The sequence below is a fragment of the Marmota flaviventris genome, chromosome 19 (genome assembly GCF_047511675.1).
Source record: "Marmota flaviventris isolate mMarFla1 chromosome 19, mMarFla1.hap1, whole genome shotgun sequence".
NCBI lineage: Eukaryota > Metazoa > Chordata > Mammalia > Rodentia > Sciuridae > Marmota > Marmota flaviventris.
The window spans coordinates 15,418,243-15,444,893 of NC_092516.1; the positions used below are offsets into that span (position 1 = coordinate 15,418,243).

At 45.8% G+C, this 26,651-nt stretch overlaps 1 protein-coding gene across 1 annotated transcript in view; it reads left to right on the forward strand.

Annotated features, from left to right (window-relative positions):
- Positions 1–26,651, forward strand: part of Vwa3a (von Willebrand factor A domain containing 3A) — a 55,648-nt gene that overhangs the window by 15,187 nt on the left and 13,810 nt on the right. The window contains exons 3-20 of the mRNA XM_071605363.1: positions 355–479; positions 574–651; positions 2,573–2,627; positions 3,924–4,022; positions 5,223–5,329; positions 8,312–8,437; positions 8,765–8,873; positions 9,117–9,182; positions 12,072–12,197; positions 12,657–12,792; positions 12,889–12,992; positions 14,405–14,485; positions 14,853–14,947; positions 16,246–16,365; positions 23,218–23,292; positions 23,493–23,637; positions 24,061–24,256; positions 24,885–24,955. Coding sequence (XP_071461464.1) covers positions 355–479; positions 574–651; positions 2,573–2,627; positions 3,924–4,022; positions 5,223–5,329; positions 8,312–8,437; positions 8,765–8,873; positions 9,117–9,182; positions 12,072–12,197; positions 12,657–12,792; positions 12,889–12,992; positions 14,405–14,485; positions 14,853–14,947; positions 16,246–16,365; positions 23,218–23,292; positions 23,493–23,637; positions 24,061–24,256; positions 24,885–24,955 — 1,914 coding nt within the window. The remainder of the gene's footprint in view (positions 1–354; positions 480–573; positions 652–2,572; positions 2,628–3,923; positions 4,023–5,222; positions 5,330–8,311; positions 8,438–8,764; positions 8,874–9,116; positions 9,183–12,071; positions 12,198–12,656; positions 12,793–12,888; positions 12,993–14,404; positions 14,486–14,852; positions 14,948–16,245; positions 16,366–23,217; positions 23,293–23,492; positions 23,638–24,060; positions 24,257–24,884; positions 24,956–26,651) is intronic.

A 26,651-nucleotide genomic window follows, 5' to 3' on the forward strand; every position in this document is an offset into this window, starting at 1 on the left:
TTAACAATCAGTGACTAAATCCTGACTACTTGGGGCGAATTGCTGCAGAGGTTGTGGCTCAGAGTTCTACGATCGTGTTGTCTGGCCACTGTGTGGGGGCATAGTCATTTACAAGGCAGGCTGTGGTGTTACCCTAGAATGGCCGAGGCACGGGATGGGGAATGGGTTGGGTGTCCAGAGCCACTGGCCCAGAGTACTGGCCACCAATCCATTTGTTTCTATAGCATGGAGAATTTGCAGAATGCCTTAGCGGGGGATCTGGCACCCCTGGGGTATCCAAGTGAAGAAAACCAAGGCATCCTTGTCCCCATCTCACACACAGTCTTCTGTCTCATTCTGGCTTCTGTCTTGCAGAAGCTGCAGGAAAGCAAGGATCAGTCTTCAGTTTTGGAAGAATCTGAAGACTGGCTTTCAACTCACAGTTTAAAGTTTGAGAAACTCACCCTGGCTGACCTGATCAGTCAGGGCACAGCCATGCTGTAAGTCTGAAGCCATTCCCCTCACTCCTGAGAGCTGCATGATATGCCCCAACCCCAGTCCTGAGAGACCCTTCATCAGGCTTTAATTTTTCAGGGAAGAGAGCTGCAATGTCACCCAAAAAGTGCGCTTCTGCACTCACACCATCCACCGTTTTGAATCAAAGCTTTCTGAGTAAGTATGTTTCTCAATTGTCCTTCCACAACCCAGTGCTCAAGAGTTAGATTGTTCCCATCCTGAAAGTAACTGTGTTCAAACACCAATCTCCCAGGAGCTTGGGCAGATCTCTTCCCACCTGTAGCCCCAGTTTTCCCTTTTCTCAAATTTAAAGGTTGGACCAAATGAGTCTTACAGTCTTATAGTCCCTTTGGATGAACCCATGAAACCTCACCCGTTTCTTTTGATGTTTAATGGTTAAGAGAGACTACTTTTAAAGCTGAGCATGGTGGTGCACGCCTGTAATCCCCAGAAAATCAGGAAGCTGAGGCAGGAGGATCACAAGTTTGACGCCGGCCTCAGCAATTTAACAAGGTCCTAAGTGACTTAGCGAGACTTTGTCTCAAGATAAACAATAAAAAGAGCTCAGTGGTAAAAACACCCCTGGGTTCAAGCCCCAGTACCAAAAAACAAAAGCTAATACTTTCAGGTTCAAATTGGTTGGGCATATCTTTGCAATGTATGTCAAAAATATGCATACACCCCTCTCCTGAACTGATTTGATAGTACAAGAATATGTGCAAATACATACACATATGCATACAGATATGTCTCTGGATAATCAGTAGACAGATTAACAGATTAGGATGGTCCTTTCATCCTAGTTATAGCAATCTAGGATCCACAATTATTGTTTTACTGAGGTTTTTTGAAAGGTGGTGATGATGATGATGATGATGATGATGATGATGATGATAGATAATATTTAATTAATGTGTCACAAATTCTGCTAAGGGCTGTATTTAACCTTTACAACAACCCAAAACTTTGTATTACTCTCACACCAGCTAATCAAAAGTCAGTTGCTAAAATGATCATTCACAGAATTGACCAATTTGCCAAATTTATCAAAACATTTTAATGGTAAATTTTATAGCAATTTTTATTGGGTTAGAAGATTAAATGAGTTTTGAAGAATTCTGTGATATTTTAATTGACTGGTTTTAATTGTGAATCCAGCACTTTATGGAATTTTCTAGTCTATTAAGCTAATTGGTCATTTGGCAACTGGATCATCAGAGAATTGAGTTACAGTGAGTTGAGTTTGGACAAATCGACTTGGATAGAATGCTTTATTATCTGCTTGCTGAAGATGATGCAGCACTGGGGCTCAGAGAGGTTACCATACCTGCCCAAGGTCATATAGCTAGTGATGGGCAGACCTGGCTTTCAAGCCCAAGCCCCTCTCATTATGAAGCTCATGTTCTTAGCTCACATCTACCCACCACTTACACATCTACCCACCACTCCTTGCCCCCCACCATTTTACATTTATGGGTTTTCCTTGCTCTTCTCTGGTCCCCAAATCTACCTACCCTCAGTGAGTGCAAGTCAGTTAAACTCAAATGACTGGGTCTTTACCTTGAATCCCCATCATGTGCTACTGTCCAACCAGTGACGGAATGGCTAGCTTTGCATTAAGAGAACATCAAGAAATTCCTCTGGCTACTTTTTGCAAACCAATATTTTGTTACCCAGAAACTACAGCTGAACAACCTTGGTTGTGCATTTAGGATCAGTCTCCAGGAGACCAGGGGTGGTTGCATCTGGGAAGACACAGATTTGAGCAAATACAAGAATGTTCTCCCATCTTCCTCATGAGCAAGGTCCCCATCTCCTCTCACTTTGCAGCTTGCCCCTCATCCCACCAAGCCAGCCATTGATAATGTTGCCAGAAGAGCAGCCTCTGCACTCAATACTTTCCACATAGCCTTTGGGATTTTACCTGGCGTCCTGGAAAACTCAGAGCTGTAGTTATTTTCTCTTGGCTAGACTTTGTCTGGTTTTTTAAAAAATCCCACCCACACCTTCCTCCTGTGGGTGTAAGTGGCTGTTGCTCAGCCGACTGTGGTGATGAGTCTTTCTGGTGTCTTGACAGAGTTATTGAACGCTACCAGCAGAGAATCCAGTGGCTCACAGAAAACAGCAAGAAGGTAACAGACGTGGATCTTGTTCTTTGTCCCTTTCCACTCATTCTGTCTGTACTGGTTACAATTCTTTCAGCTGCAAACGACTTAAACGGGCTTAAGTTTAAAAAAAAGAAACTTGTTAACCTCCATGGATGAAGTTATACCCAGACACAGTTGGACCCAAGTGCAATTTGTCTGGGCTCTGCTTTCCTGAGGATCGGTTTTGCTCTCAGCAGGGCTCACCCCAGGGTTGGGAAAGAGGGCCACCAGCAATCTAAGCTTCTATGTCACTAGCTAGACAAATCCAGTTGAAAGGGACCACACTTCCTATTCCCTCCCAAGGCCTGGGATTGATTCTTACTGGACTAATTTGGAAAAATCACCATGACCAGGAGGTGAGAAATACTACCTGGATAGCTGGAACCTGCGCTCATCCCTGTGGCTCAGTGGTTAAGCACCCCTGAGTTTAATCCTTAGTACCCCCCTCTCAAAAAAATATTATCTGTGAACGTGGAAGGAGGGAATCCAACAGGAAAATTCAGCAGTCAATAAAGTCCAATAAAGTTGATTTAAGACAAAAACATCCAATGGCACCTACTGCCTCTAGAGAGCTATCAATTTCATATGAATGAAAAGTTCCAGAGCCTGGGGATGTGGCTCAAGCGGTAGCGCGCTTGCCTAGCATGCACGGGGCGCTGGGTTCGATCCTCAGCACCACATACAAATAAAATAAAGATGTTGTGTCCACTGAAAACTGAAAAATAAATATATTAAAAAAAAAAAAGTTCCAATTGACATGCCACTCTGACAGGAGGGCACTAGAGTACAGAGTCCAATAGCATTGACATGCATATAGTAATCGCCTTTAGAAACTCAATTAGAAATGCACAGAAATAGCACAGCAGCTGTGGAGCCCAGCACATCTGCCTTTGACTGGTAGTCAGCAACATAAAAAGGGGCATAGAGAAATTAAGATAGGCTGATGTCATTAGACTTCAAACTTCATCTCTTACAAAGGATGCTTTTTCTATAGTCTCCAGATTTTTCTGTAATGGGCAGCCCTCACTTTATGAGAGTGCACAGTAGTGCTAACGAAAAAGAACTTCTAGAAACTAGGCTGCCATGCATGGCCTGGGAGCAGATAATGCCCAGAGCTGAAGTCAGGACACGGGGTTTTGCTTTTTCCCCCATAAAATGGAGTGGGGGGCTTCCACCTGCTGCTGCTTGTTGATGCTCTGCTTGTTGCAGAGCTGGTCCGTGCATGGCCCAGGAGAGCCACAGAGTTGTGATGGTTATTTCTGAATGCCTTCTTGGTTTTAGGTGTTTGGCTCCATCAAGGGGGCCAGGATAGGCATCCTCCTTGATGCATCAGCATTTGGCAGTGGCCCTAGGAAGGAAGAATTCCAGAATGACTTCATGGTAAGTCTTTCCTGCACAGGAGATACCTGGAGTCACTCCCCCACCCTCCCAGGCTTTGTTTACAACAAATGCAAAGCAGAGTGTTCTGTGAAGAACCCGGCTGCTTAATTAGCACCTACATGAGAGAAATGCATTGGATTCTGCGAAACCTCACCCCATTTTCAGTTGCAGTGCGAACTTCTAGTATTCTCACCACCAACCAACTAGACTTTGCCTCCAGAGCCCGCAGTTCCCTGGAGAGAGGATGTGAAGGTGGGAATCAGTTGGGGGCTGACTCCAGCCCAAAACAGCACTAGGATCCTGGACTTTTCTGGAAGGAGGGGCTATTCTGGTTTCTTTGGTGTATCCAGAGTAGAAAAGCTCAGAACTCTAGAGTCAGATGATGAGACAAACCCAAACCCCCAACTGGACCATGGACCCTGGCATCTCAGGTCTCCAGTGCTTAACTACCTTCTCTGTGAAATGGGAACAAGAACAACAGCTGCCTAACAGGGCCACACGGAAGGAGTTTGTTCCAATAAAGTGCAGACCTGGCAGAGACAGAAACCACTGTAGTCTCTGAGGGGAGGTGGAGGGGTATTATGGAAATCCCTAGAGCTTTAGGGAGACCACAGCAGCAAAGCCCCTCTCTTATCAAGCCAGGCACAGGCTCAATGTGGCCCAGCTTGTGCAACTGTCCAGACTCGTCCCCTGTTCTGGGTGTCAGGGGACAGATGTCTATGCAAGCTCCTCTCATGATAAGTCCTCAGGGCTGCGTTTCCAAAGATTCCCCAGGCCTGGTGGTCTAACGTTAGGCTCATGTTGGTGGCAGGAAGGTGACATTTCTAGTTGACCAGGGAGGAGGGAGGAGCTGCCGCTTGAGGGCACTGAACGGGCTGGTGTTTTGCTCATGGCTCCATTGCCAGCCCTCATGCCTTTCAATGATGCCGCTGTCACCCCCCAACCCCCACCCCATGTGGCAGCTAGGTGCCCGCGGTCTAGCCACAGCGCATGCTGAGACAGGCGGCCAGCCAGCTCCCCTCACCACGTGAGACCCAGTGGGCTGGAAGCTCAGGGATGGCCACCAAGCCAAGGCTCAGAGCCTGCATTTCAGCACAGCTCACGCCCCATCCCAGAGGGTCCCGCTAAGGCTGGAGGGGTGACACCAGGCTCCACGTGGCCCCTGGCTCTGTGAGCCAGTGATGTCCTTTTGTCTGGCAGAGCCTCATCGATGAGCAGCTGAGCCTCAAAGAGAAGCTGTATGTCCTGTCCTTTGGCACCACCATCAATCCCCTCTGGCCAGACCCCGTGGAAGTCAGCACCTTCACGTGAGTGCTACCCAGCCTCCACGAGGACTTTTTGCTTTCCTCCTTAAGCGTCAGTGTCTTCTTCATCGAGTGTGGACCCCATAAGTGAATACAAAGTGACCAGTTCACAAAAGCAGAAGCTCAGCCAGCCAAAAATTGGGGGGAAAAATGGTCACTGCGCAAATGACCAGCCCACAAAATGAAAGACAAGATACTTACAAGGCATGATTTTTGTCCAGCAAATTAGCAATGATAGGTTTATTATTATGAAAGTAACATGCATGTTTTTAAAAATTCGAATAGTAGGAAACATAAATAATAATGAGTCTCCCCCTCACTCCAGCTTCCTTCTCACTTCCCTATGATAGTTTGGTTTATCAGGGGTCTCCCTGTGCTGCCTAGGCTGGTCTGGAACTTCTGGGGTCAGGGGATCCTCCCACCTCTGTCTCTGGAGTAGCTGGCAATACCAGTGTGCACACTGTGCCCGCCTTCTGGTTATACTCATACTCACACAGGGACAGGACATGTGAGTGCTTTTGCAGACAGTCTGAATATTCATGCATCTGTGTGATTTGAACATAAGTGGGAGCAGGTAACGTTGTTCGGCACCTTGATCATTCACCCACTCTAGCAGTGCCTACAGATCCGTCTCGCTCTTCTTGATGGCTATGAAGAATTCTTCTGCATACCTGTCCTTTATTGGGGGATTCTAGTTTGGAGTTTTGTGGGGTGGAAAGGAGTTTTGTATGAATTCCTACTTGTGCCAGTATGTAGAAACCTCTTTTCCATCAAGAGGATGTCACCTAGTATGTAGTGGGTGTGATGCTGGGTGCTTCTCGTGGATGTCGTCTTAATGTTGACACCTGAGAAAATAGAGCCCAGATTGGGTTCCCAGCTTAAATTCCTGGAAAGGAAACCCCCTTCCGCAGCACCAGCTGTGAAAGGGAATCCTTCCACATACAGAAATGGCCTGGCTTGGGCAGCTCTGGCAGGACCCTGGCTCTGATGGTCTCTGGTGGAATCTGACAAGTCCTCTAACTCTCGTTTGCAGAACGAGGCCAGTGGTACCAACTCCTCACAGAGTTGTCACGATGAAATGAGAAATAGGTACCTGGCCGGGACAGGTGCTCAGTGAACTGAGCATTCTGTACTCTCTTTTGCACTCCAGTTGGGTCCCCATTCCCTGGAACTTGAGTTCCTCAACTCCAGTCACTCCTGGGCTTCCCTTATCATGTCCCTATGTCATATCCCTGCCACAGTGTGGCACTTTTACTAGATCTTTATATTAACTCTATTTATTATTGAAGGCAATTTTCTATCAAGTCTATAACCAAGAATCACACATCACTTGCCATAATTAGACAGTAACCATAAAAATAAATATAATGAAATGTTGAATTCCAGCTAGAAACTGATTGGCTAGAGAAGGTACTAGGCTGGGACTTGTTCTCTCTGTTCAAAGGGAGACTTGGATTAGCAGAGTGCTTGGCTAGAGTGGGGTTCTGTCCGAATGCTGTGGGGCACAGGAAGGTGACCGGACAGCTAAAGTAACAAGTGACAGTCTCATTAGCACCAAATGGAGATATACTTTCTTTTCTTTTTCCTTTTGGTGGTGCTAGGGATGGAACACCCTAGCACCACCAAAAGTGTTCCACCACTGAGCCACACCCCAGCCCAATTTTCCCTTTGTCAGCTTAAAAAAGTGGAAAGGGCAGAATGTTGCCCTTAGTGCCCCGTGTGGCATGTGGCTGTGCAGCTAAGTCCCCCGTGAGATGGGACTTCTTCCTTGGCCACATGCCAGCTCTCAGGGTTATGGGATTAGTTTTGTGCTTCACACTAAACTCTAGATTCCAGGAAAGTTGGGTGGGTGTGGTAAGAGAAAGGGACTCAGCCTCAGCCCCTCAAACAGCAGAGACACGGCAAGCTCAGGTTCTAGAGTCAGACTTGATTTGAAATCTGTTTTTACCAGTTGTTTTTAGTATCACCATGGACCAGTCCTAACTCTGAGCCTCAGTTTGTAAGCCTCATCTATAAAATGGGAATAAAGGCACCTACCACAATGGTTATTATTAGGCTTAAATGAGCTAATATTTGTCCTAAACCTGGCACCTGGTAAGAGTCCACACAGAGACAGTTTGTTCAAGGGTAGATCACATATGAGACGCGGTTCCATAAGATGGTAACTGAGATGAAAGGCTCCTGCCACCTACTGACATAGCTGTTGTAACAGTGCAATACTCATGCATTTGTGGTAATACTGCACTGCCAGACATATAAAAAGAGAACACAGCTGGGCACACTGGTGCACTCTAAATCCCAGTGACTCGGAGGCTGAGGCAGGAGGATTGAAAGTTCAAGGCTAGCCTCAGCAAATTAGTGAGGCTCTAAGTAACTTGGTGAGGCCCTAAGTAACTTAGAACCTGTCTCAAGATAAAAAATAAAAAGGGGGCTATGGCTCAGTGGTAAAGCACCCCTGTCTTCAATCCCTGGTACCAAAAATAAAGAAAGAAAAATAGAGCACATACAATTCTGTATAGTACAGGAAATGATAATAGATGACTATCTTTCCAATTTATGTGTCTACTATGCTGTCCTTTGTGTGGGTGTGATTCTGGGATAAGCCCAGGGCTTCGTGCATGCTAGCCAAACACTCCACCATTGAACCACACACCAGTCCCTGTGCTGTGCCTCTTCTGGAGGTTTGGAGCACATTCCTTCATAGCAAAACACTGTGCAGTTTCCACCAGGAGCACCTCATCTCTCCATTGCATCCCTTCCTCGCATGATTGGTTTGATTTCCTGTGGTTTTGCTCACAGGAGCAATAGGCTACACTGCATACCACTGCCACAGGGTCCAGGTGTGTAGTAGGACACACCCTCTGGTTTGTGTATGTCCATTCCGTGATGCACACTTAACATCAAAATCACCAAAGTTTTTCAGAAGGTTCTGGTCATGACGCGGTGCATGAGTGTAATCAGGTTGCTGCTGCTGTGTCTTCCCAGCCTCCAGGAACTCAAGCTCTGGGTAAAGGAACAGCAGCCTGAGGGAGGCAGCAATTTACTACAAGCCCTGAAGAAAATCTTCACACTAAAGGGGCTGGATTCTCTGGTGATTATAATGGGAAGCTGGTAGGTCCTCTTTTCCTAAGCGGGTAACAAACTACGTGAAGTGGGTTGAAAAAACAAAACACTGTGTGAGGAAGGATCACCATGTGTGGTTCTCCACACATGCTCAAGAGAGGATCATGTTTGCAGGTCACCCACCCACAGCTAGGGCAGGGCAGCTGGGCCTAGGGTCCACCCAGCCCTGCACCTTACACAGGTGTCCTGAGTCACAGTGGTCAGTTCAGAATGAGTAGATGTTCCCTGGGAATTACCATTTGGCTGTGGCATATTCTCAAGGTGATTTGACCTGGGGCATCTTCTTCTCCTCTTCTGTGTTCCCCCCCACCCCAGCCCAGACCAGCCTTCTGAAATCCTGTCTGACTACATCCAACAATCCTCCATGGGAAGGGACCTCATCACCCAAGTCATCACCTACAGATGCGATGATCAGGTCCCCTCTGTAAGCACTTGGGATTCTCCTGGGTTCCCTTTGGATTTGGCGATAGTGAGCTGGGCTGGCCTTTGAGGCTTCAGGACTGGGCAGAACTCCCACACTGTGGACCAGACACCCTCCCTATACCTACCTCTCCTGTTGGTAAAATGGGAAGCATTGGAGAGCTGACAGGTCCAGGCCAGGAGGGGGCTTGTCTGAGCATTGGTGTTACCCTAGCTAGCAAGGACTGATCCTGTGGCCATTCTGCAGGCTATCCTGAAGAACCTTGCAGAAGCACTCAGGGGCTACTACCACTGCTACAGCCCAGAGACAGAGGTAAGTTCTCTACCAACACACTGCCCTTCCCGCCTGCCTCCAAGGCTCCCAGCTCATATCCAGTAAGTTCACACAGGTAAGATCAGGTTAAAATGAGTAGACGGGAAGAACAGGGACAACCTGGGGTCACAAGTGCTCCTTTGCCAGTGTGTATGGTGGGTTGATTGCACGCCTGGGAATCCACAGACTGGTTGGCAGAATCCCCTATCACTATCCAGATCCCATGAACACGGGCCCAGCCTGTCTCGGTTCCCACCAGAGCACTGTGTGAAACAGACGCCTCTGTTCTCAGTCCTAGAAAGACCCCTGCTACTGCAAGGGACCCACAGCTGGGCAGAAAAAGCAATTAGTCTGTTATGACTTGGATGTGAGCTGTCCCCCAAAAGCTCACATGTAAGACAACGCAAGGTTTGGAGGATAAATGATCGGATTATAGCCTTGCCCCCAATCAGTGAATTGATCCCTGATGGGATTAACTAGGTGGTGATTCGAGGCAGGTGGGGTGTGGCTGGAGGAAGTGGTTCCTTGGGGGCGTGGCTATGGTGTATGTATTTTGTATCTGGAGCATGGAGTCTCTTTCCGGTCCGTGATCACCATGTGAGCTGCCTCCCTCTGCCACACTCTTCCGCCATGTTGTTCTGCCTCACCTGGAGCCCTGAAGAATAAAGCCAGCTGTCTATGGATTGAGACCTCTGAAATAAACCTTTGCTCCTTTATAGTTGTTCTGGTCAGGTCCTTCAGTCACAGCAGTGAGAAAAACTGACTAAAACACAATCCTATACCAATCCATTAGTGTCCTTGACCCAGTTAACAGCTAAATATCATCCATATTCCTAACGGAGGTAACAGTTAGAAAACACGAATAGATCCATTTGGCAGATTAAGAATCCTGTCATTGTTTGGCTAACAGGCTATGTCTGCTAATAACTGTGAATAGCCATGAATAACTGCGTGCTTGCATCTCATAAGTGTGTTCAAGTGTCACAAAGTCTAGCATTTCATACCAGGGAGTCAGGTCTGACCACGCCTCTTCTCACTACCTCACTGCCCAACCTCTTTGTAGGTGTCACAGGCTACAGGGGGGAAAAGCTAAAGAAAAAAAATGCAGTGGGCTGCTTTAAGAAATATTGTATCTTAAAACCCGTGGCCCTTATCAGTTGCCTTATGGGTGGAGGGATCTGTTGTTTTACTCTCTTATTGAAGAAATGGGTACAAAGAATTTTATTTGAGAACTTTGGCAAAATAGATAGCACATGTCCTATTTAAAGAGATGGCCTCTGTTCAGCCCAGCCACTTGTTGTTCTGTAGAAATGTGATCCCAATCTTACCAGGTCTTCCAATTTGTCAAGAAGAGTCAGAAATATGGGTTTTTTTTCCATTATATTTTTAAAAACCGAGGTAAATTCACATAATATGAAATTAATCATTTTGAACAATTCAGCGACATTGAAGACATTCACAATGTTGGACAACCCCACCTCTAGCTAGTTCCAAAATGCTTTTTTTTTTTTAATATTTATTTTTTAGTTTTTCGGTGGACACAACATCTTTGTCTGTATGTGGTGCTGAGGATGGAACCCGGACCGCACGCATGCCAGGCGAGCGCGCTACCGCTTGAGCCACATCCCCAGCCCCCAAAATGCTTTTATCACCTGTTTTAGTCAGGTCTGTCGTCTCTGTGACCAGAAGACCTGACAAGAACAATTAGTGGAGGAAAAGTGGATTTGGAGCTCACATTTTTGGAGGTCTCAGTCCATAAATGGCCGGCTCCATTGCTGTATTACTCAAGGTGTAGCAGAACATCAGAGTGGAAGAGTGTGGTAAAGGAAAGCATCTCAGAATATGGCACCAGGAAGCAGAGAGACACTGTAGAGCAGGGACAAAATACATACCCCAAAGGCACACCCTGCAGTCACCCACCCCCTCCAGCCACAGCCTACCTGCCTACAGTTGTGACCCAACAAATCCCCACCAGTGGATTCATGCACTGATCAGTGAAGACTCTCATGACCCAATCATTTCACTTCCCAATTTTTTCTTGAATTGTCTCACACATGAGTTTTTGGTGGAGACACCTTCTATCTAAACCATAACATTAGCCCCAGAAGAGACCCTGTACCCACAAACCATTCACTCCTCACTTCTCCCTCCCACCACTCCAAACTCCTGGCAATCACCAACCTGCTTCAGGTCTCTATGAATTTACCTGTTCTGGATATTTCATCTTTTGAGTCTGGCTGCTTTCACTTAGCATGATGTTCTCAAGGTTCACCCATGCTGTAGCAGGTATCAGTACTTCATTCCTTTTTAGGGATGAATAACTCTCATTGTCTGGAGAGACCACATTGATTGATATTTGGATTGTTTCCACCTTTTGATGGTCACAATGTTCCCACAAGGATCTCTGAGCCCTGTCATTTGGATGACAGAACTGAAGTGGAATTGCTGGATCTGATGGTAATTCTATGCTTAATTTTTTTGAGGACCCGCAAACTCTTTCCATAACGGCTACACCATCAAATTCCCACCAGCACTGAAGAAGGGTTCCAGTCCTCCCCAGCCTCCCCAGCCTCCCCAGCACTTACTATTTTTTGTTTGTTATTATTATAGCCATCCCAGTCAGTGCAAAGTGTTCTTTTACATTTTTAAAGTTAGAAAATCCTTCTGTTGTTTAAAAACACCGCAGGCCAATACTATACTTGTGGAACAAAACACGTTTGCAGGCTCAATTTGGCATGTGGCTCCCGGTTTGTAACCTCTGGTTTAAACAGGCTGCCACTCAGCTTTGGGAATTGCCTGGGTTACCTGCCCCTTTCCTGCCTTGGCCACTGCTGATATCCAGGCCACTCCTGATGGCTGATGGCCACCACCATCCCTTCCCTCCCCCAGCTCTATACCAGTAGAGACATGGATGAGCTCCAGGCAGAAATCCAGAAGGCCCAGAGCCTCCTGGGCTACATGCAAGCCCTGCACCAGAGCAACCCTTGTGAGGAACAGGCCTGTGCCGTGAAGGAGGTAGGTAGAGTTCAACCAATGGCGTCTGGGAACTGCCTTTTTACTTACACACTAACTGTGCAGTTCAACCTCTCGGAGACAGTTTTTCACTCTGCCACTGTGACTAGGAGAGACTGGGCTAGATCAGGGTTCCCTAAATGATGTGGCCTGGGCATTAGCCTTGGGTTTTAAGTCCTGGTGGGGCTACCCGCCATCTTGGAATCTGTAGTAAGGACAGGAGGGGGGGAAGGAGGATGGGAAAATGGAAGAGGAAGGGAGATACTGAGTATCTCTCACTTCCCCGGAAATTCCAAAAATCTCCTAAGGAAGGGATGAGGAAGATGGGAGGGGAAAGCAGAACTGTCCTTTATCTACCAGGTCAGGATTTAAGACGCTCCACTTAGGGGACTGGGCAAGTGCGGAAGATTGAAGACTTTCCAGCTGTAAAATACGGTTATGTAATAAGAGCTTTCTAATTAGATTTCCCCAGAGCTGGAAAAAGAACCGTTCACAAGTCTTTTGCCTAAACGTACAAGACATGATGCTCCTCTCTCAATTGAGTTCCCAAACTTGGACAAGACTTCTGCAGAGTGGCTAAAAATCAATGGCCTAAAAGGTAAATTCCCAAAGAGGGCAGAGACCCAGGACACAGGTGACCGAGGAAAAAGCCTGGACCCTTAGGGGCTCAACCCAACTATTTAATTTTTTGCAGCCAAGAAATTAAGTCTTTATCAGGTTCTGGCACCCAACGCATTCTCTCCTGTGGAAGGATTTGTGCCCATTCTGCAGAAAACAGTATCATCAACTATCCACGAGGTATTTCAAATGCAGAGCTCTGTCCCATGCTCTACAGGGGTGCTCCCTTGTGGCACTTCCCATCTTCTGATATGTTTGGGCAATGAGAGTCCTAAGTGGGCCATGGTGGGCCCTAAGGCCTGGACAGGGGGCCAGGCTTTTCCCCTGGGGCTCAGGATCACTCGCCAGATCCCTATAACAGGGCCAGGGTGTAGCTCAGTGGCACCTCATGCGTGTGTTTAGCATACTCTAAACCTGGGTTCATCTCCAGAACCCCCCTCAAAAAAACAAACAAATCTACTGTAAAAATTTGGAAATGAAACTTGGAGCCAGGCTCAGTGGCACACACCTATAATCCCAGCAGCTCTGGAAGCTGAGGCAGGAAGATCATGAGTTCAAAGTCAGCCTCAGCAAAAGCAAGATGCTAAGAAACCCAGTGAGACCCTGTCTCTAAATAAAAAATAAAATAATAGGGCTGGAGATGTGGCTTGGTGGTTGAGTGCTCCTGAGTTCAATGCCCAGTACTCCCCACCCCTCAAAAAAAAAAAAAAAAAAGAAAGAAAGAAAATAAAACTTGGGAGATGGGACAGTAAATCAGGTACCATAGTCACCTCCTCCATGAAAGTTCTGCTCCACCCCACTCAGAGAGGACAGATGTGAGCTCTTTATGTCTTCACTGTACCTCGTGCAGACTTTATGATTGCTCCTATCTCCTGTTAACCCATTTAGGTCCCCACGAAGCACGATTCCTTTAAGAGAAACACTCTCCTTTCCAACTCTAGTCCCCCATGTCTAGGACAAGGAAGCAGCTAGTGAAGGCCCACAGGATGGCTGGGTGGGTGAGCAGATGGAAGGAAAGAAGAAGGAAAAGGATAATGGATGGGTAGATGAGTGGAAATGGAGGTGGGTGTGTACATGGTTGGAAGAATGGAAAGGGGAAATGAAATGAGAGAAAACAGGAAGGAACAAAGGAAAAACAAAAGGATCAAAGGAAAAATGAAAGAAAGGATGGAAGGACTAATAGGTAAATAGATCAGTGGGAAGACAGAAGGCTGAAGGACGGAGGAGTGGGAGGTGTGCAGTTGGAGCAGCAGATGATGTAGTGACAGAGGTGGCTACGGTGGCTTGGTGGGGGAGGCAGGACCAGGATGGACACATTGGATATTCAGTGTCCCCAAAGGCTTATCTGGGTTCCCAAACCCAAGAGCCTCTCAAGAAAGTGACCCCTGTCCTGCCAGCTCCAGACACAGCAATGGCCTGTGGTGGCGATGGTATGTGTGGTGGGCAGGGAAATCCCACCCAGTTGTGCTCAGAGCCCACCTCTCTCTCCTGCGTCTCGGTTGACAAGTCCAATATCCAAATTAGATTTAAAATCCTTCCCCCAACTCCCGCCTCTGCTCACCTGCTCCCTTTCCTGCCCACTCCGAGTGCAGAGAGCCATGGTACAGTTTGAATGGCATGACGGGACAATGAAGAATGTCCACGTGGACCCACCCTTCCTCTACGAGTACCAGGTCAGTGATGCCTTCAGTAAGTCAGAGTATGGGGTACCAGGAGGTGCCATGGGCAGTGGAGTCTGAACTCCCTGCTGTAAAGAGAGCTCTGGTACCTTCCCAGGCTGGACCTAGAAGACCCAGCAAGAGTCAGTCTCACCCTCTGGGGAACGATCTGCCTCCTTCACCACTCAAGGCCGCCAGAAGACTTTGACCCTCCCTTCCCTAGGCCTGGGGCAGACTCGCTGACTCAGGAGGCTGTTTATACTGCCTGGATATCAGAGCCTTGACACAGCATCTCCAGAAGCCAGTGAAATATCTCCCTCCCCACAGACCTCTGAATCGCCACCCTTTCTGCAGTCACTCATGGTGGTCATTGCCTCTACAGAAGCAGCTCAGCGGAGCCCTGCAGCTGTATGAGAGGAGGATCGAGTGGCTCTCCCTGGCCAGCAGAAGGATCTGGGGCACCGTCTGTGAAAAAAGGTACCTTCCCCCCAAGCAGTGCTCTTGTCCTTCACAGGCGTGGTGTGTGGCACGACATTTACCTGACTCGTGACTCCCTGTCGGTGGCCTTAGAAGCCATCACTTAGATTAGGTGTCAGTAATCGCCCAGCAGAACCCCCTGAAGAGGAAAAGGTGACCCCACCATCCCTCCACACCAGCACCACCATCACGTGTCACTCAGGATTCTTTCTGTTAAAAAGCAACAGAAACTAAGTGCGAATTGGCTGAAACCAAACAGAGAAGTCTGATTAAGGTGCCTGAAAATTCTAGAAGAGATCTGATAGCCATCTGCAGACGTGGCTGGATCCAGGAACCTGGGTCTCGGCTCTGCTTTCTCTCTGTGACAGCTTCCCTGCTAGGAGGAAAACGGATGCCTGAAGCTCCAAACGAACTTTCTTCCACCTTAACACACCCAAGACTTCCACGGTCCACTCATTAGGCCAGGGAGGTGAGAGGTTCTCATGGTTTAGGGTCAAACGCTCACCCCTGAAGTTTGGGTCAGTTTCACCTGACTCAGGTTGATGGAAGCAGAGCTGTTTCCCAAAGGAAAATCAGGATGCTGTGGCCAGAAGGGGTAATGGAGGCTGACTAGGGACAGACAATATGTATGCAAACACAGCCATCTTCATCATACCTTATTTGATGCATTGCTATTTACAAGGTATTATCTTTATAATACTAAACATCTTTACCTAATTCAGTCCTCGAAGCAACTCTGCAAGGAGACTTCTCATATAGTTTTTAGGGCTTTGTGACTTGGCCACATAACCTAAGGCCCAAGGCCACATGGCTGGTAGGAAGCAGGGCCTGAGCAAAGATCATCTGACTCTAGGTCAGAAGGATTTTCTTCTACCATCCACAGCTGTCTCAAGAGGAGGATGGGGGAGAAGGTGGACTAAGGATACACCTAACGCCTCATCTTTTTCTCCTTGTCTTTGCTTTCCACACAGCAACCCTGACCTATTAAAATATTCAAAGCCAGTTCTTTAAAACAAAAAGGTTTGTGAGAATCAGGATATGCAGTCTACCACCCTTAAACCAGGCCCACCGAGACCTGGCTTATTCCATTACAGGAGAGAAGGATCCGAGACCACCCCACCCCCAGCCTACTATTGTAAACCCATCTCTCTTGGCCTCACACCACGGGGGAGATTGGAGCCAGCTATGAATTTGGCATGTGAAATCCCCCTGGAAAAAGCCTTAAATAGTAAAATGGAACAAAATAAACATTATCTGAGAGATTCGGTTCTCCTCTGAAAGCTCCTGTTTCTTTTTAGGGTGGTTATACTGCTGGATATCTCTGTGACCAATTCCATGTACATTATTCATATCCAGCACTCCCTGCGGCTGCTGCTAGAGGAGCAAATGTCCAATAAGGACTGCTTCAACCTCATCGCGTGAGTGCCTGACCCAGGTTCCTGGAGGGGAGGGGGCCGCCTCGGGGCTGAGGCGTGGGCAGGAGGCTAGACAGGGCCACTGGGGTTCGCTGCACCGGCATCCTAGGAAGGCCACCCTTCATCTGATGTGGAGATCTTGTTTGGGCCACTGAATAATGCAGAGGGTTGCAGGACTGTCCTGCTGGGGTGAAGGTGATAAGGGGCCCCAAAACACAGTGCCTGATCAGCCAGGATAAAGTAATTCAGCCCGACACCCCATTTGGCTTCCAAGTCGATAAACACTACAGAGAAAAGGGGCAGCCATGCCCCAGTCTCAGCCCTCGGCCTATTTCTAGCAAGCCCTAGTATTTCAAGTATGTGGGATTCCAATTCTAAATTTAAATAAAAATGTTATACATATAAATTTAAATGTTATCTATCTATAAATGGCATACAATTTTAAAGCTATATGTAGTTTTATAAAAATTTTAACTATTTAAAAACTGTATATTGGGGCTGGGGATGTGGCTCAAGCGGTAGCGCGCTCACCTGGCATGCGTGCGGCCCGGGTTCGATCCTCAGCACCACATACAAACAAAGATGTTGTGTCTGTCCAAAACTAAAAAATAAATATTAAAATTTTAAAAAATAAAAACTGTATATAGCACATATAGTTTTAAAATTATACATTATATAGTTTTAAAAATTATAGATTGTATATGTTACATACATAGCTTCTAAAATAAAAAATATTTAAATATGGGCTGGGGCTGTACCTCAGTGGCAGAGTGCTTGCCTAGCATGTGTGGGGCACTGGGTTCGATTCTTTAGCACCCATAAATATAAACAAGTAAAGGCATTCTATCTGTCCATCTACAACTAAAAATTTTTTTTAATTTTAAATATATTAGATATATATTTATTTAAATATATTATTTTAGCTGGGCATGGGGGTGCACACCTGAAATTGCAGAGGCTTGGGAGGCTGAGGCAGGAGGATTGTTAAGTTCAGAGGCAGCCTCAACTTAGGGAGGCCCTAAGCAACTTAGCTAGACCCTGTCTCAAAATAAAAAAAAAGCGGGGGGGGGGGGGCTGAGGATGTGTCTCGGCGGTTAAACACCCCTGGGTTCAATCCCTGGTACCAAAAAAGAAGAGGGGTAAAACTACAGGGAGAGACCAGATTGACTCCTACCATGCTCTGCCCTTGTGTTGAATGGCCCAGGCGAGGCAGAGGGAATGGAAGAGAGACCTGAGGGGAGAGGAAAAGTGCTGGGGACTCAGAAGCCTCAGAACAGAGTCACTGTGTGGGGCCCTAGGGGATGAGGGAAGGAAGAAGAGAAGATGGACGTCCCAGATAGAGCAGATCTTTAAAGAGGAAGATGGTTTTAAATATGCAGTCTGAGTCTCTCAAGAGTTTGGAGTTCCTAAACGGGAGATGTCCTGGGAGGAGTTCCAGCCAGGAAGGATGATTTCTCAGCCAGCAGCATTCCAGTTACCTGGCAGGAAAAAACGCTCGTGCCTGACTTGCACCTGGGGGGATTGAGACAGCCACAGACAGCGCTGGAGGGTGGGCAGAGGAAGGAAATGGCTAAAGCCAGAGCAGTAGAGGGAAATCCAGGAGAGAAAGGTTAGGCAAGCCAAAGAGAGGAGGGTGCTGTAAAGAAAGAGTCAGATGCTGCTGAAGTGGAAAAAAAAAGGGAAGAGTAAAAGGAGTCATTGCATTTGGCCAAGGAACTCACTAATATGAAAAAGGAGATATAGACATATATTTGTTTTTTGCAGTTCAGACTGTAAACATTTAAAAGCTTGGTAACACCCAGTGCTGGTAATAGTAGGAGGAGAAGTTGCTCTGGAAACTGATGGTGGGAGCATAATTTAGCAGAACCCTCTGTATCAAAGTTTTTAAAGTGTCCCGTCCATTAAGCCTTATGAATCATCCTCAGGAAATACTCAGATGAGTGTGCAAATGTAGCCACACAGGGATGTTGCATGCAGAGTGACAGTGGATAAACCTGGAAGCAAACTGTAAAACTGTCTAAAGGAAACTGGTAAAATAATCCCAGGGGTGGAGTACTATGCAACTGTTCAAAAGAATGAGGAAGAATAACGTGACTGTGTATAGAACAATGCCCTCTGTAAGCCCAAATGAATGAAAACAAGCAGCTTACAAATAGTGTATGTGGAATAATTCACTCACTATTTGAATGTTTATTTTTCTGTGGCACTAAGGATGGAACCCAGTGCCTCACAAATGCTTTTGCCACTGAGCTATAGCCCCAGCCTCAGCTTACGTTTTTATTGATTCTGTTTAGTTATATATGACAGTAGAGCCATTTTGATATAACTACGCAAGAATGTAATATATCTTATTCTAATTAGGGCACCAGTCTTGTAGATACACATGATGGTGGGATCACTGAGGTATATTAATATATATATATATATATACATAGGGAATTTACTTCAGAATTTTCCATTGTCTTTCCTATTCCCATTCCCCCTCCCTTCCTTCCCTTCATTTCTCTTAGTCTAATCCTCTAAACTTCTATTCTTCATGTCCCCTTATTGTGGGTTAGCTTCCACATATCAGAGAAAACATTCACCCTTTTGTTTTGGGGGATTGGCTTATTTTTACTTAGCATGATAGTTTCTAGATCCATCCATTTACTGGCAAATATCATAAAGTCATTCTTCTTTATGGCTGAGTGATATTCCATTGGGTGTATGTGTGTGTGTGTGTGTGTGTGTGTGTGTGTGTGTATATATATATATATCAGAATTTCTTTATTCATTTATCTGTTAGTAGGCAGCTAGGTTGGTTCCATAGCTTAGCTATTGTGAATTGTGCTGCTACAGACATTGATGTGGCTGCATCACTGTAGCGTGCTGATTTTAAATCCTTTGGATATATATCAAGGAGCGGGATAACCGGACCAAATGGTGGTTCCATGCCCAGTTTTTTGAAGAATTTCCATACTGCTTTCCAGAGTGGTTACACCAATTTACATTCCAACCAACAATGTATGAGTGTACCTTTTTCCTTACATTCTCACCGACATTTATTGTTGCTTGTATTCTTGATAATTGCCATGCTGGTTGGATCGAGATGGAATCTCATTTGCATTTCTCTAATTGCGACAGATATTGAACATCTTTTCATATATATGTTGACCGTCCATATTTCTTCTTCTTTTTAGAGCTGTTTAGTTCCTTTGTCCATTTATGGATTGGGTTATTATTATTATTATTATTATTGTTTTTGTTGTTGTTTTGTTAAGCTTTTTGAGTTTTTCATATAACCTGGAAATTAACACTCTATCTGAGGCATAGGTGACAAATATTTTCTCCCATTCTGTAGGTTCTCTCTTCACATTCTTCACTGTTTCTTTTGCTATGAAGAAGCTTTTTAGTTTGATACCATCCTATTTATTGATTCTTGATTTTACTTCTTGTGCTTTAGGAGTCTTGTTGAGGAAGCTGGTCCTAAGCTGATATATTGGAATGTTGGGCCTACATTTTCTTCCAGTAGGTGCAGGATTTTCTGGGCTAATGCCTAGATCCTTGATCCACTTTGAGTTGAGTTTTGTGCAGGGTGAGAGAGATAGGGGTTCAATTTCATTCTGCTACATATGGATTTCCAGTTTTCCTAGCACCATTTGTTGAAAGGCTGTCTTTTCTCCAATGTACGTCTATGGCACTTTATCTAGCGTAGGATAACTATATTTATGTGGGCTTGTCTTTGTGTCTTCTATTCTGCTCTATTTGTTTTCAAGTCTATTTTGGTGCCAATACCATACAGTTTTTGTTACTGTAACTCTGAGGTATAATTTAAGATCTGGTATTGTTATTCTTCCTGGTTTACTTTTCTTGCAAAAGATTGCTTTGGCTACTCTGGGCCTTTGATTTTTCCAAATGAATTTCATGACTGTTTTTCTATAAAGAACATCATTGGAATTTTAATAAAAATTGCATTAAGTCTGTATAGCACTTTTGGTAGTGTGGCCATTTTGATAATTATTTCTGCCTATCCATGAACATGGGAGATCTTTCTATCTTCTGAGGTCTTCCTCAATTTCTTTCCTTAGTGTTCCGTAGTTTTCATTGTAGAGGTCTTTCACTTCTTTTGTTAGATTTATTCCCAAGTTGTTGTTGTTGAGGCTATTGTGAATGGGATTGTTTTCCTAATCTCTCTTTCGGCTGATTCATCATTGGTGTGTAGGATTGCAATTGATTTACGGGTATTAATTTTGTATCCTACTACCATGCTGAATTTATTTATGAGTTCTAAAAGTTTTGTGGTAGAGGTTTTTGGGTCTTCTAAATAGAGGATCATGTCATTGGCAGACAGAGACAGTTTGGGTTCTTCTTTTCTTATTCATATCCCTTTAATTTCTTTCATATGTCTAATTGCTCTGGCTAGAACTTCAGAGACTATGTTGAATAGAAGTGGTGAAAGAGGGCATCCCTGTCTTGTTTGTTTTTAGAGGGAATACTTTCAGTTTTTTTCCATTTAGAATGATGTTGACCTTGGGTTTAGCATAGATAGATTTAACAACGTTGAAGCATGTTCCTTTTTTTTTATTAATATTTATTTTTTAGTTATCGGCAGATACAACATCTTTGTTTTGTATGTGGTGCTGAGGATCGAACCCGGGCCGCACACATGCCAGGCGAGCGCGCTACCGCTTGAGCCACATCCCCAGCCCCTGAAGCATGTTTTTCTAGTGTTTAAAACATGAATGGGAGCTGTTTTTTTGTCAAATGCTTTTTCTGCATCCATTAATAATCTTGTCTTTAAGCCTATTTTTTGTGGTGAATTATGTTTATTGATTTCCATATAGTTGAACCAACTTTGCATCCCTGGGATGAAACCCACTTGATCATGGCACACTATCCTTTTAATGTTTTATATATATATATATATGTGATTTGCTAGTATTTTATTAAGAATTTTTACATCTATGTTCATCAGGGATATTGGCCTGAGGTTTTCTTTCCTTGATGTGTATTTGTCTGGTTTTAGTATCAGAGTGATACTAGCTTCATAGAACGAGTTTAGAAGGGTTCCCTCCTTTTCTATTTCAGGAATAATTTGAGGAAGATTGGTGTTAGTTCTTCTTTTAAGGTCTCATAGAACTTGGCTAAGAATCCATCTGGCCCTGGGCTTTTCTTTATTGATAGGCTTTTGATGGTCATTACTTGAAATTCATATATTTAAAATTTTCTATGTCCTCCTATTTCAGTTTGGTAGGTCATACATCTCTAGGACTTTGTTGATGTCTTCAAGATTTTTTAGTTTTGAGTATAACTTTTCAAAATACGATTATTCTGTCTTTCAGTATTATCTGTGATGACATTCCATTTTTTCATCACGAATTTTAATCATTTGAGTTTTTCCTCTTTTTTGGTTACCTTGGCTAAGGGTTTATCAGTTTTCTTTATTTCATCAAAGAACCAACTTTCTGTTGATTTTTAAAATTTTTTTAAATCTCAATTTCATTGATTTCAGCTCTGATTTTAATTATTTCTTGTTCTCTACTGATTTGGATGTTGATTTGTTCTTTTTCTAGGAGCTTGAAATGTAACATTAGATGATTTATTTGGTGTCTTTCTATTCTTTTAACATATGATCTCAGTGCTACTCATCTATTTTTTGAAATATTTATTTTTTAGTTGTAGTTGGACACAATACCTTTATTTTATCTATTTATTTTTATGTGGTGCTGAGGATCGAACCCAAGGCCTCGCATGTGCTAGGTGAGCGCTCTACCACTGAGCCACAACCCCAGCTCTACTTATCTATTTTTTAATGAAAGAATATAGAGCAAAATGTTAGACCTCTGAGAGGGCAGGATAAAATTGGATAAATATTCATTTTTGTTATATTATTAGATTTTCTTATCCAGCTCTCATGGAGGATTTACTATTCAACAATACTAGAGATATTTCCACAAGAGGAAGGAAGGTCATCGTTACCATTTGCCAGAGAACTTTCCAGAAAGCTTGAGCGCTGTGGGTGGAGGAGGGGATAGCAGCTGAGGAGGTGGTGGTGCAGTATTTCCAGAGACTTTGTCCTTAAGGTCAAAAAGGAAAGAGAAAGAGATCCCTCATAGAGTCACTACTAGGGGAAGAGGGGCATTTTTAAGTATGGAGAGATTGAATCCTGTAGACAGGATCAAGAGCCTAGGTGGAAAAACTAATCTTGAACCAGAGAGGGGGCACCTTTTCTTCAATAAAAGGGCTAAATTCTCTTTCTTAAAATTTAATTGAATTATTTTGGTACTGGGGATTGAGCTCAGGGATGCTCTATCATTGAGCTATATCCCCAGCCCCATTTATTGATTGATTGATTGAGACAGGGTCTCCCTGTGGCTGAGGCTGGCCTTGAATTTGCAATCCTCCTGCCTCAGCCTCTTGAGTCTCTGGGATTACAGGAGTGTGCCATTGAACTCAGCTAGATTTCTTAAGGATCTTGAATTCTATTTTATGGGGAAAATGAGATGATGTATAATTTGTAGAAAAAGAGTGACAGAACAGATCAGGAAGGGAAGCCCACTCCAGGAGAGTTTAAAAAGGGAGCAATGACTTGCTCCTTGGAGGAAGGGAAATGGGTGGTACAGTCAGTGGGTTAGGGTGGAAGCCAGCCAAGGCCACGTCTTCGCCGAGAGTCCCAGCTCTACTGTACCTGGAATTCCCTGGGACGGGTCATGACCAGCAAGGCTGTCTCTTGGCTGGCTCTGGCCAGCAGTACCCTAATGTTTGGGGAATGGTCTGAATTTTGTCCCCATAGAAGCCTGTGGGGCCCAAAAAAGCTGGACCACAGGATGGACATCCGCTCTGCCTCTGAACAAGCCTTCTTTCCTTCCTTCAAAGGTTTGGGAGCACAATCGAGAGTTGGAGGCCTGAGATGGTTCCCCCGAGCCACACCAATTTGCAAAGCGCCTGGTGGTAGGTGGCAGGGAGGGTCAAGCTGCCTGGTCTGAGGCCGGTTCCTTCTTCTCCCCGTCCCCCAACCAGCGGGTAGCTCTCTTGAGTCCCTGCCCTCCACCAACCCTGGGCAGAAGTCAGAAAGCCACTTTCTGTCTGCTGTCCCCCACCTGGGGGCCTCCCAGGTGCCCTCCCTTGGCATCACCTCCCTGCCTCTGCAGGTGGGCCCTGGCCCTGAAGTGCCAAGGCAGCAGGAACGTCCTCAGCGCCCTGCGGAAGGCCGTGGAGGTGGACTTCAAGGACAAAGACAAACAGCAATCGCAGGGCATCTACCTCTTCACAGGGGGCATCCCGGATCAGGATGTGGTGGGTAGCCCTGTCCTGGGCTTGCGTTATATTTCTGCATTTGTTGCAGGACTGGGGTTGACCCCAGGGCCTCAGGCCACGCTCGGCAAGCGCTCTGCCCAAGCTGCAGCCCCAGTCCCAGCTTGATTTTCTAAAGGCTTCTCAAACTTTAGGGCACAGAAAAGCACCTGGGGATGGTGTTAAAATGCAGCTCCGGGCTCAGCAGTCCCTGAGAATCTGCATTTCTGACAAGTGCCCCCCCTCCCATGTCCATGCTGCTGGTAACAGACCACACTTGGTGGAAATTGTGACCTGGGCTCATCACTAGACCAGCCGGGCCATGGGCCCTTGAGAAAGCTCACTGGGCTGAGCCGAGGGGCCAGGCCACCAGGAGCTTCCAGGCCCTCAGCTGTGGGTCCCTCCTGCCTTCTCTCGTCCCCACAGTCCATTCTCAGCGCCTACATGGCCGAGGCCTGCGGAGGCTGCGACCTCCAGCTGAACGTGTGTCTCTTCTACGTGGGTGAGCCAAGGATGGACACCACACCCCCTGCCTGCTACGCCAGCCGCGGGGACACAGCGGCAGCCTACAAGGAGCTCACCCAGGCTGCGGGTGGTCGCTTCCACTGGTTTGGAGACACAGGTGCGTGAGGGCTGCCTGGTCTTCCTGCCTGCCTCTTTCTAGACGGCTGTCGGAGCCATAGATGCATGCCATAGATATATTCCAGAAAAGTGGCACGTGAAAATCATAGTTTAAAAATACAAAACAGAGGGGCTGGGAGTGTAGCTCAGTGGTAGAGCGCATGCTGAGCATGCCTGAGGCCCAGGGTTCAATCGCCAGCATGAAAAAAAATGTAAAACTACTGTTCTGGAAATGAGTAGTAGCAATAGGTGCACAGCACCGTGGATGTACTTCACCACACCACATTGGACACTTAAGGCCGAAAGTGTAGCTCAGTCCTAGAATGAGTGAATTGCATGCCCAAGGCCCTGGCTGGGTTCAAAACAAAACAAAACAAAAAACCCCACCAAATCTTTAAATGGCAAATTGTATGTTATGTATATATGACTACAAAATTTTTAAAGTTTTTTTTTGTAAATACAAAACTCTTGAAAATATTTTAAAATCTCAGATCTAGAAGGCACCCTAAAGTTCTCTTACATTAACCTTTTTCAAAGCATGGTATGTTTCCAGAAGGTGACCTACAGGACAGTTGGTGATGGTCCATGGAGTGTGTGTGTGAGTGCGCTCACAATGTGCTTGTTTCCAGGTGTGTATGAGAGTGACGACATCAGTGCCATCACTGCTGAGATACACAAGGCCTTCAACTACTCCCAAAAGGTAAGCCTGGGGCTGGGGCCAAAGGCCTGAACTGGCTTCTGTCGTCACTTCCTGGGGCTGCTGAAATGAAACACCACAAATGAGGCATCTGAAAACAGAGACAGCTGTCCTTCCCCATTGGTAGCACCCTGTCTTCCGGAAACTAAAGTCTTCAGAAGGTGATGCTCCCTGGGAAGGCTCTGGGTGGAATCCTTCCAAACTTCTTCCAAGTTTTAATGGGGACCAGTGGTTACAAAAAAGAAAAAAAGTGTTGAATGCTTATCACAAAGGGCAAGATGGAGAGGAAATGAGGTCCACTCTAGAGCACAGCAAAGATGGCTGGGAATTTATAAGCAAAGAACAGAGTCAGTAGTTGGAAAGGTACCATGAGGAGCTTAATTAGACACCAGGGGCAGGGGATTCTTGCTAAGGGCCTGCCATGGGCTGAGATATCAACCATGGGAGATAAAGAGCTAGACTGGATGTCAAGGGTGGAGCAGTTCACGCCAAACCAACTCAGCAGAATTCTACAAGGTGAGACCTTGTACAGAAGATGGTTCAAAGGAGCTTGGCTAAAGTTTGGTCAAGGAGGGAGTCCTTGTCACTGGCTACCCTGGCATTTCTTGGCGTGAAAGCACAACTCCAATCTGCCACCATCTTCACATGACTGTCTTCCCTCCGTGTGTCCCTATCTCTTCTCTTATAGGGACACCAGCCAGATTAAGGGCCCACCCTATTCCAATATGACTTCATCTTAGTCTACATCTTAATTACCCTATTTCTGAGTAAGTTCACATTCACAGGTACCAGGGGATGAGACTTTAACAGACCTTATTAGTGTCCTGGTCCACTAACACCAAAGGTTTCAGAGGGAACGGGGGTTGGGGGGTGTCCTATAATTCATTGGTTTTCAGGACGAATACTGTACATTCTGGCCCTCTTTGAGTTTCTTGAACACATGAAGCCATCTCTAAGCTCAGGGCTTTTACTTTGCTTTCTCTGTCCCTTGTCCTCCTCCCAGATCTTCCGTGGATTATTCTATTCTACTCAGCATTCATATTGAATAGTGTGACCTCCTCACAGAGGGGAGCACTATACAGTGAGATTAAGAGGGGTCAGAAGAGGCCAGATCACATCAGGAGCAATGAGAATAGGAATCAGGAAACAGAGAACATTTAAGGGACCATCGGCCACACTCGTAACTGATGGAATGGGCAGGGTGAGGAAGAAGAAATCCAGAGGAACTCCCAAATTCCTCACTGGAGAACATGGTGGTGCCATGACTGAGAGGGAGAAAACAGGAGGAGCCCATGGAAGGTGGCCTCAGACAAAGATGAGTTTGTGAGGCTGGTGAGATAACAAGTGGGGTATCCTACAGGGAGGTAGCCAAACCAATGGGCTGGAGATAGAGATTTGGGGTTATTCCAGCCATGGGGATGGACAGAGAGCTTATATGGGTCACAGTCAAGGCCAGGGAAGAGTGTAAGGAGACTCATCCTGACTCGCATTTTGATTAGTGCTATTTGTTCCTTCTAGACTAACTCCTGGAGGGCAGGGCCAAGTCTCCCTGTCCTTTTCCTCTATGGCCCTGGATCTGTGGCTCCCGAGCTGTGCTTTAGTCGTCTCCCCTGAGAGGGTCCCCTCTGGCACTCTGTAAACCCCTTCTCCCAGGGTACACAGCAGTCCCATTCCCACACCTAATAAACTCATTCACAGG